At 34.4% G+C, this 14145-nt stretch overlaps 1 protein-coding gene across 9 annotated transcripts in view; it reads left to right on the top strand.

The window, feature by feature from the left end:
- Positions 1-14145, top strand: part of KCNH7 (potassium voltage-gated channel subfamily H member 7) — a 495283-nt gene that overhangs the window by 441926 nt on the left and 39212 nt on the right. For all 9 annotated transcript variants that reach the window (XM_087435296.1, XM_087435302.1, XM_087435299.1 and 6 more), the window contains one exon: positions 3471-3670. In XM_087435296.1, the coding sequence (XP_087291422.1) occupies positions 3471-3670 (200 nt within the window). The remainder of the gene's footprint in view (positions 1-3470; positions 3671-14145) is intronic.

Raw genomic sequence — 14145 nt, 5'->3', positions numbered from 1 at the left:
CTGTTAAGAAAAGGAACAGGCAAATGATATACTGAAAGAAAAATATTCTCAATACTTAGACCTAAAAATAGGATTTGTATTGAGACTATATCGAGAATTCTTACAACCCCCTAATAAGAATACAACTCAATTTAAAAATGAGCAAAAGATTTAAACACTCACTTCACAAAAGAAGATATATGAATAGCTAATAAGTAGATGAAAAGATGCTATTAGTCATCAGGGAAATGCAAATTGAAACCCTAATGAGATATTATATTCTCACTACAATGGTTAAAATGAAAGACTGACAATATCAAATGTTGAAAAGGTTGTGGAGCAACTGATATTCTCGTATGTTGCTAGTGGGAGTGTAAAATGACACGACTTTGGGAAATACTTGGGCAGTTTCTTATAAAGTTAAACATAGCACACAACTCAGCAATTCCACTCCTAGGTGTTTAAATGGGAAGTGAAAATATATGCCCACACAAAGACTTGTACACAAATGTTCGTGGCAGTTTTATTCATAATAGCCAAAAATTAGAAACAGTGAGATTTCTGTCAATAGAAGAGAGAAATAAACTGTGGTAGAGCCATGTGAGGCAAATCTAGTCAGCGATAAAAAAGAACACATTGCTGATACATACAGCAATTTCAAAAACATTATGTTGAGCAAAAGAAGTCAGACACAAATGAATATACACATTATGAGTCTATTTATATGAAATCCTAGGTAATGCAAACTAATCTGTAAAGACATAAAGGAGCTCAGTGGTTGTCTAGGGTCTGAAATGAGTTGGCAGGCAGTCAAGGAACACAAGGGACTCTTTTGGGGTGATGGAAATGTTGTATATCTTGATTGCGTTTACAGAAGTGTATACATTTGTCAAAACTAACTGAACTATATACGTAAAATGGATTCATTTTATTATATGTAAATTACACATTAATAAAATTTATTTCTTGTTACAATGTTTTTAATAGGTAGAAAAGCAAGTGTATTTGTTTTATTAGCATGTTTCAGCTAATACCCAATGTTCAACTAAATTCATGAGTTTGGTGAACATATCAGATTTTGGGTGTGGTATGCTGATGTTTTAAGATAAACCTATTTTATTTCTATAATATTAAAACCTAAAGTAAATCATTTTGATGAAATAAGAACTCCCTATTAAGGAAAGCTAAATAAAATACTGAGTTGAGGAAAGAAACACCTATATATAGTCTGCCATCTTGCTTTTGACTCATATTTTATGCCAGATGATACATTAACAAAATAATGTATACAGAATATTATCATTTTGTGCTTCTCTCTTGCTTACAGCCTTTAGCTCCATGTGCTTCCAAAAAAAAAAAAAAAATGCCTTCATTATATAATTTAAAAAACCATCAGGGGCTGGCCCAGTGATGTAGTGGTTAAGTTCACATGCTCCGGTTTGGCGACCCGGGGTTCATGGGTTCAGATCCCAGGGAAGGACACATGCACTACTCATCAAGCCACGCTGTGGCAGGCATCCCACATATAAAGTAGAAGAAGGTGGGCACGGATGTTAGCCCAGGGCCAATCTTCCTCAGCAGAAAGAGGAAGATTGGCAACAGATGTTAGGTCAGGGCTAATCATCCTCACCAAAAAAAAAAAAAAAAAAGCCATCAGCATAGAGTTTTCTAAGAGAAATATATGTCATTCATATATACAACCATGAATTTATAATCTAGATTTTGCCATCTTGTCAATGAGTGGAAATACCTATTTGTGACCCAAACTAACGTTTTGGTTCATTTTTGTGTCAGTATGGATATAAAACCACAGTATTTATTAAAAACAAAATAAGAATGTTCTCCCTGACTCTTCTCCAGGTAATTATGTGGTTTAGGTAAAATAACTAGCATTGATTATGTGCCCTCTGATTAAATCAAGTGAACTTAATACTAACTAAACTATTTCCTGAGAACATGATAGGTACTCTGGAGACATAGAAGTATGCATAAATATTTCCAATACTACAATTAGGGAGAGTAAAATATATTTTTCACATGAATCTCCTTAGAGCACAGGAATTACTTTCAGGCAAGTATTGCTAACTCCCTTATTAATTAACTATTCATTTACTCAAATTAGGCTCGAGTCTTTTCTCTGTGGAAGATACAAACTAAACACCTTGTGTATCTTACTGAGAATTATTGTCTTTCACACATCCCAATTCAGCCTCACTACAGATCTCCCCCAGTTTCATCCCTTTAAATAGATAAAAACAAATGGCCACTCCCTTCTCTGGGACATTCTCTTACTTGGGACATCTACGATAAACAAGGACCATAATAACCAAGAGACAAAGATAAGATGGGAAAAAAACCAGATGACCAAGAATTTAAGTCATTTTAAAACACTTAGCCTGAATCTGGCCAAAATCTACTTCAAAAATGATTAAGTGGTTTATAGAGCTAATATGTTGGGGGGAAAAAAATGTGTTGACTGAATATAGTCCAACCAAACACTTCAAGCTGTTTATTTTTTTCCCACCTGCTTGGTGCATTGCAGTTGCAATGCCTTAAACATGTCATTTCCTCTCTAAGGCTCTGGCACACTCCCAAAGATCAAGACATAGGTGATGTATCATGATGTGAATTTCTGTACAGGGCATAGCATTTTTTTAGGGCTATTAGAAATTGAATACAAATATAAAAAGAAAGAGAAGATGCTTAAAAAGCTTATGTTAAATCATAAAGATTTAGCCCAGGAAGCACTAAAAACGGTATTCTATCTAAGTATTGACTATATAGCAAGAGTTGTCTTAGCAATTCCTTCCTTCTATGGATGAAAGAACGAAGATGTATTCTATTTTTCTGTACAAAATAAAACTATAGTCTTATGTTCTAAACTAGAGATATCTATTTCTCATGCAGAAATACTATAAAAATAAATTTTAATAGATTAAAAATTATATACAGATAAATACTCTAGGGAAACTATGAGTTTCTTAAAACAATTTATCATTCTTTAGCAAATCCACAGCATTCAAAATAATCTTAAGATTTATAATAGAGTTTTAATATTATAAGGTTAGGTTTGAGGTTGAGAGGCAGAGAAATGACAATTTAAAAATTTACATTTTAACTCCACTTCCAGAAAACATATCTACGATAACCCCATGACATACCTTCTTATTACATTACAAACAAAATATTTATTCTAAATGCATTTTTATCTCTAGTCAAATTCCAGGTTACAGATTGATATTGTAAACAATCTGAGTTTTTACTTTAATTTAGAATCCATGGTGAACTTAGATATTTTCCCTCTCCATATTTATCATCAAAATTATAAAATTTAAAACAGTATTGGCTAAACTTCTTTTTTCCCCATGGGCTAGTGGTAAATCCTCACAACTGGATTGAGATAATCAAAAATCTAATACTTGAGATTCTGTCAAGATACAATATGCCCAAGTGCACTCTTCTCCCATAACTTTGTTTTTTATCCAATCCAGCACTAATGTATGCAAGCATTTTTGGGAATGTATCTGCAATTATCCAAAGACTATACTCGGGAACTGCCAGGTACCACATGCAGATGCTGCGAGTAAAAGAGTTCATTCGCTTTCACCAAATCCCCAACCCTCTGAGGCAACGACTTGAAGAATATTTCCAGCACGCGTGGACTTACACCAATGGCATTGACATGAACATGGTATGTATTTCTGTTTTCCAAAACGGAAGCACCTCAGACATTATAGCTACAGCCAAAATGGAAAAGCCAGTCTCACCAGCTTTGAACCCCCTGCTTTTGTTTTTCTCCCTCGGATGTTTATTTTCTCCCCTGGAGATAGTCTCTCATTCTCAATTCATGGCATTGCATGGTGCTATATCTAGTTACACTGTGTGGCAAAGGCGTTATAACATGATGCAAACTGATATAACTGTGTGTGTTAGAGTTCCCACTTGTGATTAGAAAACATTGCTAAGCTGAGACTTGGGCTTTCATGACGTGCTCTAGCTGCCAGCACCCAAAAAAATAGTAGGACCCATGTGCATTAAGATTTGGCAAGTAAACAGTAACAACTATGGTGCCCCCAAATAGTAATCTTTTAAAAAAATAGGACATTTTGAGGGTCTGTAGGAAACATTAGGGAGTTTAAGTGTGTCATAAAGATTTTATGATAGGAAGTTTCATGTTTCTGTTAAGGACAATTTTTCTATATTTTAAACAATTAACTACCTGCCCTTTTACTGTACCTGGTTTAATGCATCTTTCCTTTCAAGGGGGAAATATGGATTCCTTCATAACTTTTAAGCAAATTCAACATCAACAATCACTTTTCATAACCCTTCCCTCCTCCATCAATGCTCAAAAATCAACACAATTAATAATATTAATGTGTTCCAAAGAGCTCTTTTTATTATTAGGAGAATTGCACACATTCTTTTGACATAGCTGTTTGGCTACAGAGATTGATTACTAAAGACAAATTATATGATAAATACAAATTCTATGGCTTATCATAGACCTATTAAAGAAAGATTAAAAATATGGTACCCTCCCATCTAGCTCTCCTCCACTGGGCAAGAACCCTGTTTCTAAGAATTCTTCAGAAAATAAAATCATTCACATTTAGTGACATCAACAGCATAATACAAGTTTTGTATAAGCGAGCCTGTGCAATTAAGATTGACATTTTTAATTTGACCAGTAACATTGTAACAAAAAAGCAAAGGTTTGAAATTAGCAGTCAAGGTGCAGAAAGCATTGCAACTATTGCCCAATTTAAAGACGTTTTTATATACAGATAAGTTTATCATAGCCGTTGATGATTTATTTGACTGAGAATTAAGGGCATGCCATTATAAAAATTGTAATTTTAAGAGCTAATCAATTATCACATTTCATATAAAACCATAACTGAATTCCATGAGTTATTTCTACTTATCTCAGAGTTACTCATGAAAATTCATTTGATAAGTTGATCTTACCAACGTATCACTTTAATCTCACGAGAAAGCACCTACAAATTGACCCTTTTTATATATTCCCAACTGTATTATTGTTTAAAAAAGATATCAGCATTCAGAAACTGTTGCGGATCCTCTAATGCTGGGTTGGCAGAAGCAATGTCAAGAATTTTTAATCAAAACACATGTCACTCAATTTTTTTGTTCCGTACTGCCAGATTATTTCAATAGCAGTAGTAAAACAATTATTTATTGTACATCCCCTGCTCATATAACTCTAGTTTTGTGACCATTTTTTGTGATAAAGTCTATTTTGTGACAACTAATTACCTTTCATTGTTTGACTCTATTACCTATGAATATGGTTTATATACCACTTGCCTATTTACAATGTACTTATGAAAGATTTATCTCTTTCCTGTCTGCTTCACACCTTAATACATGGAATCACAACACCCACCGGTAAGAACAGGAGGTATTTATATCCAATTTAATTCTCGTGTAAATTGTGGAGAACACTCTTGTTATCTGTCAGGTTTAGAGCTTGTTAAATGATTTCCAATGTTAGTTCTGATCTTTTTTGCATGACGTAGCAGAGGAAATACAAAGCAAGAAAATGGGGAAGATACCCTGGAAGAGGCCGAGTACAGAATAGAAGTCTTTAACTTTAACAACGACTTGACCTCTAATAATATTTATATGCAGTTTCCCCATCCCCACAAAAAGTCACTTATCTGCCCCTTCCTCCACTCTGGCAAAGGTTATGGGTATACGGTTTGCATTAGATAATTGTCACAAAGAAAATGTCATTCTCTTTCATCATCCTCTATTTTCATGATGTAGGTGCTTTTCTTTCCTCTCATCTGCATGCCTGTGTTACATGATCCTGGAGTGTGTGAGCTCTAAACCATGTGCCACTGAGTCTTGCATGTGGTTTTGAGAGCTTGACTTTGCACGACCTTCTTGTTTGTACACAGTGTCTACATTTCTCATCTTGTGACTGCAAAGTGAGTAAAAAATCAAAGTGCAAGATAACTCTGAAAACTCAACAAATGGAAGATGCTTGCTTATTAAGCACAATGTGCAAAACAAAACAAAGCTGATTAGAGAAAAGCAACTGTACTCTTAGACTTATCAAGAGGTAAAAAAAAATAATCCAGTGGATTTTTTTACCTCCAAAACCACATTGTTAAAATCCTTGTGTCTTGTTAGTTTATTGTTAACTAAATTGTAATTTCATAATAATCTAAATTGATTTAAATTTATGTATTGTGATACATAAAAGTACATCAAACTGTTGTATTTTACATCAGCATTCCACATTATTTCATTTAAGTATAACCTTAAATATAATTTCTCATGAAACATTTCAGGTCATTTTTACTGTTCAACCATGTCCAAATGAGGTACAAGATTTCCAATTACATTGTATTAATTGATCTAAAATTATTTTTCATAACCCAAAACATTTGATTCCTGGATAAATCACGAAATATAGGAAAGAATTAACCTACAATGTGCAGCCATATTCCTTATTCCCTGAATCATTTGCTTTTTATGAAACAACTATTGCCAGAATGTTTCAGAACCAAAAGCATTCTGGGAACACTATGGGCTCCCTTTCAGTTGAACCAGATGGTTCACAGTGCAAAAGGAAGAGAGTTAGGATAATGAAGATAGTGAAAGGAAAGTTGTTTTGCATCTGATGTCAGGTTTAGGAATAGTAAAAGTTATCTCATAAATGTCTATAGGTCAATTCTGAAAGATCTTTTCTCTTCTACTTCCAGAAATTTAACTAGTTAGGAAAGAAGAGATACTTTCTCAGATTAGAACAGAATCTCAAGGAATTTCCCCAAATCAAAGCTATCTTCTGACCCAATCTGAAACTTTCCAACATTATCTAACATCGATTTTAGTTACAACATTTCCAAGAACTGGAAATCCTCTTCCATGTCAGTGTAGAATCAAGTTTCTTCACATGATATGCAAGAACCTAGCTTGAATGAAGAAGGGCCCCGATAACCATGGTCTATACGTCACTCTAGATGGAGAGAAATAAATCATTTATAACAGAAATCACTCCATAATTTAAAATTATGTTGGCATGGAAGAAATGCCTTTATGAACATTTAATGAAGAATTTTATCCCTTACCTATAAATGCTGCCCTAGTAATGCCTGAATAATATTTAAAAAATATGGAATAGGAATTCAGAAGACTCGAGCACTAGCCCTCAATCTGCCGCTAATCTTGAACAAGTCACTTAACCTCTCTGCAATTTTATTAAAATTGTCATTTTCAAATATTTTTAAAGCACCAGAATTCAAATATGCTAAATGCTTAAAACTATTATTATTGGAGTTTTTGTGTTTGAGGATGGAGATTCTAGCCTATCTGCTGCCCACTCTCTTGCTCCCTGTAGTGGGCCTCTGAGTCTCCTTTATAGAACATCTGCTTCTGCATTGGGTGTTATTCAAAAAACCACTGGACTAGGTGGGTGGTAGAATTGTTGATGGCAGAGAATGGAAGGGAACCACTTCAGGTAAAAACAAGGACAAGAGTAGAGGCTCATATGTAGGAGAGCACAAGGCAGAATTAAGGCAGGGAAGCCAGAAGCAACTTTGTTTAACTTATTTTAGGAAGAAAGAGGAACAATTGAATATTTCTTAGCGTGAGTCATTAATAGAGAAAATTTTGAGAGACAGACGTAGAAAGGAGTTGGAATAAGAACCTAGGAAGAGGGATAAATTGTTCAGCAGGGTAGAGAGATTAGTTTTCCTTCAAGATAGGCAAGAAAGAAAAGAGAAAGGGTGAAAGTGTTGACCTTGAGGAGTACAGGAGGAAACTTGATGGCACTTGGGCTCCATGGCTCACTCTTGGTCAAGCAGAGACGAAATGAAGTCCTCGGAGAGGAGGAGGTGTGGGCTAGGAGCAGAATCGAAGAGGTGGAGAATTTAGAGATTTCAATCAAGAGTCCACCTAGTAGGGTAAAAATGCTTGCTATCACAGTAGGACTCTGGGTGACAAAGCACACCCTTATATGGACCTGACAAACAGAGCCAATCAAAGCTGGAAAAGAAAATAATGAAGAATGGCGTATTGTTTAGTAGAAATTTGTACTTGTTTGGGCTGATGTGATTTCTAAAGAGCATTCTAATGAAAACATGATTTTCCTTTCTTCCATGACTCTTTTCCAGCTCCTCTGTTGTCTGTCAGAGTAGTCTAACTCTAACTATTTACCCTAACTACTAACTACTAACCATCACCTACTACTACTACTACTACTTACTGCTAACTGCTAATACTGACCATATATCCTCATCCACGATCTCACTTTACTCCATCAAAAACTTTGTTGCACCCATTCTCTCCACTTATTTAAATGACTTCATCTGTGCCAGACCTTCACATTCAAATCTACTCCACCCATGGGCTGTTTTGATATATCATAGTGAAATGTAATGATGAGCTCTTCCAGTTATGTACGATTCAGCAACTCAGATAACAATCCTTGTGACATTAAACTCTATCAGAAATATAAAGCAACATTTACAAAATAGCATGGTTTGTCTTCACCATGTTGTTTTTATCCCTCCTTACCTTTTCCTCGTGATCCTTTATATACTGAAGTTGATAAATATGATCAATGAAAAACCTTGATTAGAGTCATAGAGCTGTAGTAAAATAATTAAAAATATGGTGCCTTCATATCTGGCTACCCCTCCACTGGGCAAGGATCCTATATCTAAGAATTCTTCAGGAAATAAAATCACTCACACCTTTAAAGATATCAACAATATAATACAATTTTTGCTTAGGTGAGCTTGTACAATTTAGGTTGATATTTTTTGTTTGACCAGTAATATTCTAACAAAAAAGTGTAGGTTCAAAATTAGCAGTCAAGGTGCAGAAAGCATTGCAAACATTGCCTAATTTGAAAGACATATGCCCATTCTCTACACTTGAGTCCAAGGGACCTAACAAGTAAATCCACATATTTGCAAAGGGGGCATAGAGATTGGCCAAAACCTGCATTTAAATGATAATGACCCTCAGGACTGATGACATCTTTTAATTTTCTGTAAAGACATACCTAGTTACCATTTAGGAGTTGAGTTAAAATAGTAGTTGTCTACAATGCACTTTAAAAGATATTTTCATCTGCATGTTGATTAGTTGACAGAAATTGTCTGGCTTTGCAGAAACTGGATAGGTATTAAAATTTTGCACTAGCAAGAAATCTATTAACACACATACTTGCCTGCTGTAACCAGCGCCTGAACAATAGATGCTTAAGAAAGGGTAAGGCGCACGCCCTTCCTGTTTTTCACCAAGGCTATTTACCCTAAAGTCTCAAAAATACCACAGAGAGCAATAAATACCATCTGAAGCCCCCTGACATGAACAATATCAAGCTTAAGACAGGCAGGTGGTATTTTCAGGTCACAAATGGTATGTGCTCAATCATGTTTCACAAATGGTGATGGTCACTTCATCCTGGTCTCCACCCATCATCCAGAAGGACTTACCTACAGCTGACACCATGCTGTTTATGTACAAAGCGAGTTCTCATCAACAGTGAGATCTGATCTTTAGTGGTTCCTGAGCCAAGACAAATAGTGACAGCATGGCCTGAGGCTTTACACATGAACAGTCATTGCAGAAATACCACACTGAGACAATGAATATGTTTCTGTGCTTCAGTTTCTCCATTTATTAATAATGTTCCTCTTCCATTAGTAGGAAGGTGGAAATGATGTCTCAAATCATTTTTTAACTCTTTAAAATAGTGATACTGGGCCGGCCCCGTGGCTTAGCAGTTAAGTGCGCACGCTCCGCTACTGGCGGCACGGGTTCGGATCCTGGGCGCATACCTACGCACCGCTTCTCCGGCCATGCTGAGGCCGCGTCCCACATACAGCAAGTAGAAGGATGTGCAGCTATGACGTACAACTATCTACTGGGGCTTTGGGGAAAAAAAAAAGGAGGAGGATTGGCAATAGATGTTAGCTCAGAGCCCGTCTTCCTCAGCAAAAAGAGGAGAATTAGCATGGATGTTAGCTCAGGGCTGATCTTCCTCACAAAAAAAAAAAGAAAAAAAAAGTTGCAAACATTAAAAAAATAAAATAAAATAGTGATACTATTCGAACAGGACTCTAGAATACAATTTCTTATGTTGAAGAGTGTGATGTGTTTCCAAATACTTTCTTTGGAGTGATAGGAGCACAGGAGTAATTTAAAATCAATTCAGTTTAAGATCACTTAATATTCAACACAGATTTGGCCAATAATAAAAAATATAGAGACATCCAAGTTCAGTTTTAAAATATTCTTTGAAAATATGACTTTAAGTCCCTCTTAATTCAAATATTAAGTAACTCTGCATTTATCAAACTTAATGGAATCAAACTATTTACAATTTCTCCCAAAATACAAGTCCAATAATTTCTTCAGTGGAAGAATTGTCTGAGACATTCCCAGTGGCATGGGAATTTATATTAAAAATGGATATGTAAATGTTCCACCCAGTATGTCAGATTTTTTTAGCCATTTAATCATTTTTTAAGGCTGAAAATAAGCACAAGTAGTTCATCTAACTCAATTGATCATATAGCTTTAAGCCAGTAGTACTCAGGAAAATTACATATATTTTAATTGTTTTTCTTGGTTTAGACATATTGCTATCCATGGGGATGAGTGTGGATGAAAAAAAATGTATAATAATCACCTCTTTCCTAAAGAACCTTTTAGTTTGCATCTTGGGCTCCTATTGGTAAGATGGGCCACCTCCAGCAGAACTCTGCACTCAATTTAGGGACCATCTGATAAGATTCTTCGTTATTTGGGGTCCAGCACCTCAGATGGTACCTTTTTAACACTCGGGAGCTATACTAAATTATTTACATATGTGCTGTAGTTCATTTTTCCCACTCTATTGGTAATCTTCTTAGATCAGAATGCTCTACAACACACACAGAACTGAAACCTATCAGTAGTTAGAAACACATCCCACGGTGGGAAGATAAGCCAAAGACTCCCACCACATAATTATTATATTTGAATCATTCAGGTCCATTTCTAGCCATCATCTAGTTCTCACTGTGAATCACAATGTGTGGATGCTAGGAAAATGGGGCCTTGGGAGTGTTTTCTAAGATGGGAGCTTTAGTCCAGAGTCTAACTTTAATTCTACCTGCTTTACCAAAGAGCCGAGCTTAATATTTAACAGTAGGTAACAGCAGCACTGAAGCTAGAACATTATAATAAAGCAAGGTTATTAATTAAAATGGTTAATCAAGAGGTTTCTTCTATGAATTACCTATTCATAGCATTTTTGCATAGTTCTGGTTACCTTTTTCTTATCATTTTATAACAACTCTTTGTAAATTATAGATATTAATGCTTTATCTGTCATCTATATTGCAATTTATTCCTAATCTCTTTTCAATGTGTTGGTTTTGTTTAAGACATCTTTTGGATGTAAAAGTCCCTTTTGTTTTTTAATATGGTCCAACTAGTCAACTTTTAAATATGGTCAACAAGTCAACAGAGATCTTGTCCTGTTTTTCAAAGGTCCCACTAAACCTATGGATTATACAAGTAGTTTCCTAGACTTTCTTCTAAATTTTGTTATATGATTAGAAAGAAAATTCTGTAATCTGTTTGAAATGTAGTTTTGTAAACTATTTCCTTCACATTAGTAGAAGGTAGTACTCGTAGAATTTAAAGGTCGTTCTTTTTCTATTGATTTAAAATACCACCTTATCTGCACATTGAATTATCAGATCTATTGAGATACATATCTTTACTCGCAAGTTGGCTCCATTTGTCCCTTCCTATGGCAATATAATAATAATTGGTACTTAGTGGTTTTATACCATGCTTTAATGTCTGACAAGGTAGGTTAACCCTTACTAATCTTGTTTTTCTTAGTTTTCTTGGCTACTTGAGAGTACTTATTCTTCCATTTAAAATATATAACTATTTTTATTCACTTACAACAAACTCCATATTGGACTTTCGAAATAACCCAAAAATCAGATTCTCAAATCTGGCTCACAAGAATCAGAAATTATAACCAGTATCAGGATTTATTAATAATTTCAAGAATATCTATAATCATAAGGCATAAGCAAAGAATGGAGATACTTACTTGTCATATTAGCATGTATCCTTGCTCAGATATAACACAGAAGGTCCCTAAACAATGTAGGTGATGACATAACATTTAAGCAGAATGAAACTCTTTTGGTCATTAAACATTCACATTTTATAGTACGGAAGTTACATAACTTACGTGACATTTTCCCGAAAGCCATGTCCTATAAATCTGTTGATAAAAAGTTTGTTTACCAAAACCAATTTAGACTAGATACATCCTGCTCAAAACACTCCATAGATAGGAACTACCCCACGCCCTAAGTGTGTTTGCTGGGAGCAGATCATAAATGCTCATCACTAGATGGTCACTTTTCTTTCTGGATGTTCTTCAGGAAAGATAGAGAATGGATTGTAAGCCTGTTGCTAACCGTTTCCTTCCTATGAACTTCACATTAATTTTTACGTAATTTTGAGATTTCAATGTTAAGTTTTCATCCTTGCTGCACATTGTAATCATCTGAAATACTTTAAACAAATGTCAGTGCTTCAGATCCACCCTCCAACAATTAAATCAGAATTGCTTATAGTGAAGTCTGAGCTTCAGTATTTTTATATGTCTATTCTAATACGTAGCCAGGATTGAGAATTGCTGGTTTAGATGTTAAAAAGTAAAATCTTCTTCAATAAGATTTTATAATTTTCTTCTTAGAAATTCTTACCTTTCTTATTAAATTTATTCTTAAATTTTATGTAGCTTAGTTAGTTGAACAAATGAAATATATTACACACTTCCATTTTTACCTGCTTATAGATAATGTGGAGTGAAACTATTTATCTTCTTTATAGCCACCTTAACGAATTCTCTGACTCATTCTGATAGGACTTTTTCTTTAGTTTGGTTTAGCTTGGTTTGGTTTGGTTTGGTTTTGGGATGTTTTCCCTTGAGGATTTACTCTTGGATCTTCTAGGTATGCAATTATATCAGCAACAAGAGAGATAAATTTATTCTCTCTTTTTTAAACACTATTTATTGTCTTTTTTTAGTTCACTAGATTCTCCAAAACGGTTTTGAATAGTAATAACTGATTTTAATGAAAATAGCTTCACCATTAAGACTAATATTTTTGAATATCCTTGCATTCTTGAAATAAATCCTACTTGGTCATAGTTTTTTGATACTTCATTGATTTTATTGGCTAGTAAATTATTTAGAATTTTGCATCTATTTTATAATGATATGGGTGTACAGTTATATGCTATTTAAATGTTAGAAATCATCTGTAAAACCATGTGGTCCTAGTGGTTTTAATAGCAGGTCTTTAATCACCATTCCAACTCTACTATGGTAATTACTTAAGCTGTTTCTTCCTTGGTCAATATTGGTAATGTCTATTTGTGAAGAATTCATCCATTTTATCTGGGTTTTCAAAGTTATTATGAAGTTGTATGTAGGATTCTTTTAGCTTATCTAGTCTTTCCTGTGTCAGTAGGTCCATCTGCTTTCTCATTCCTAAACTTGTATATTTTTGTTGTCTTCTTTCCTTTACAGGCCTTTGAAAGGCCTTCTATATATTTCATTGGATTTTTTTCAAGGAACTAGCCTTTAGATTAATTTATTCTTGCTACGATTCTTTTCATTTTCAACTTTTGCTTTCATTAATTCTCTCTTTTTTGTTTCTTTTTATTGTCCTATTATTCTTAACATTTGTATTAGTCTTTTATTGTTTGAGTCTTTCTTCTGTAATAACAAAGGCATTAAGACTATACGCTTTCCCTTCAATGCAAGTTTTTCTGTGGTTCCATGGGTTTTAGTATGGAATGTTCTCCTTTTGTAGCTTTCTAAATTATGTCTTCTTTAATCCAAAGTTTCTCATAGAGCATGGTTCTTAATTTCCATATGCTTCTGATTTTCTGGTCATTTTTTAATAATTTTTTTATTTTTTGGATTATAATTAGAGTTAATGGACTATATAAAATTTCTACTTTTATAAATGTTTAAGCACCCACGCCTAATGCAAAAGCAATCTGTGGTTGCATTTTTTAAAATAACTCACCTTTATAAAGGTTTTCCAAACCATTTAGCTTTATTTTCAGAGGGTGAGGGGCCCCTGCTCT

The sequence above is a fragment of the Ceratotherium simum genome, chromosome 9 (genome assembly GCF_057802395.1).
Source record: "Ceratotherium simum simum isolate JZ-2026a chromosome 9, ASM5780239v1, whole genome shotgun sequence".
NCBI lineage: Eukaryota > Metazoa > Chordata > Mammalia > Perissodactyla > Rhinocerotidae > Ceratotherium > Ceratotherium simum.
The sequence above is the reverse complement of the archived record's forward strand: the minus strand, read 5'-3'. Positions and strand labels throughout refer to the sequence as shown.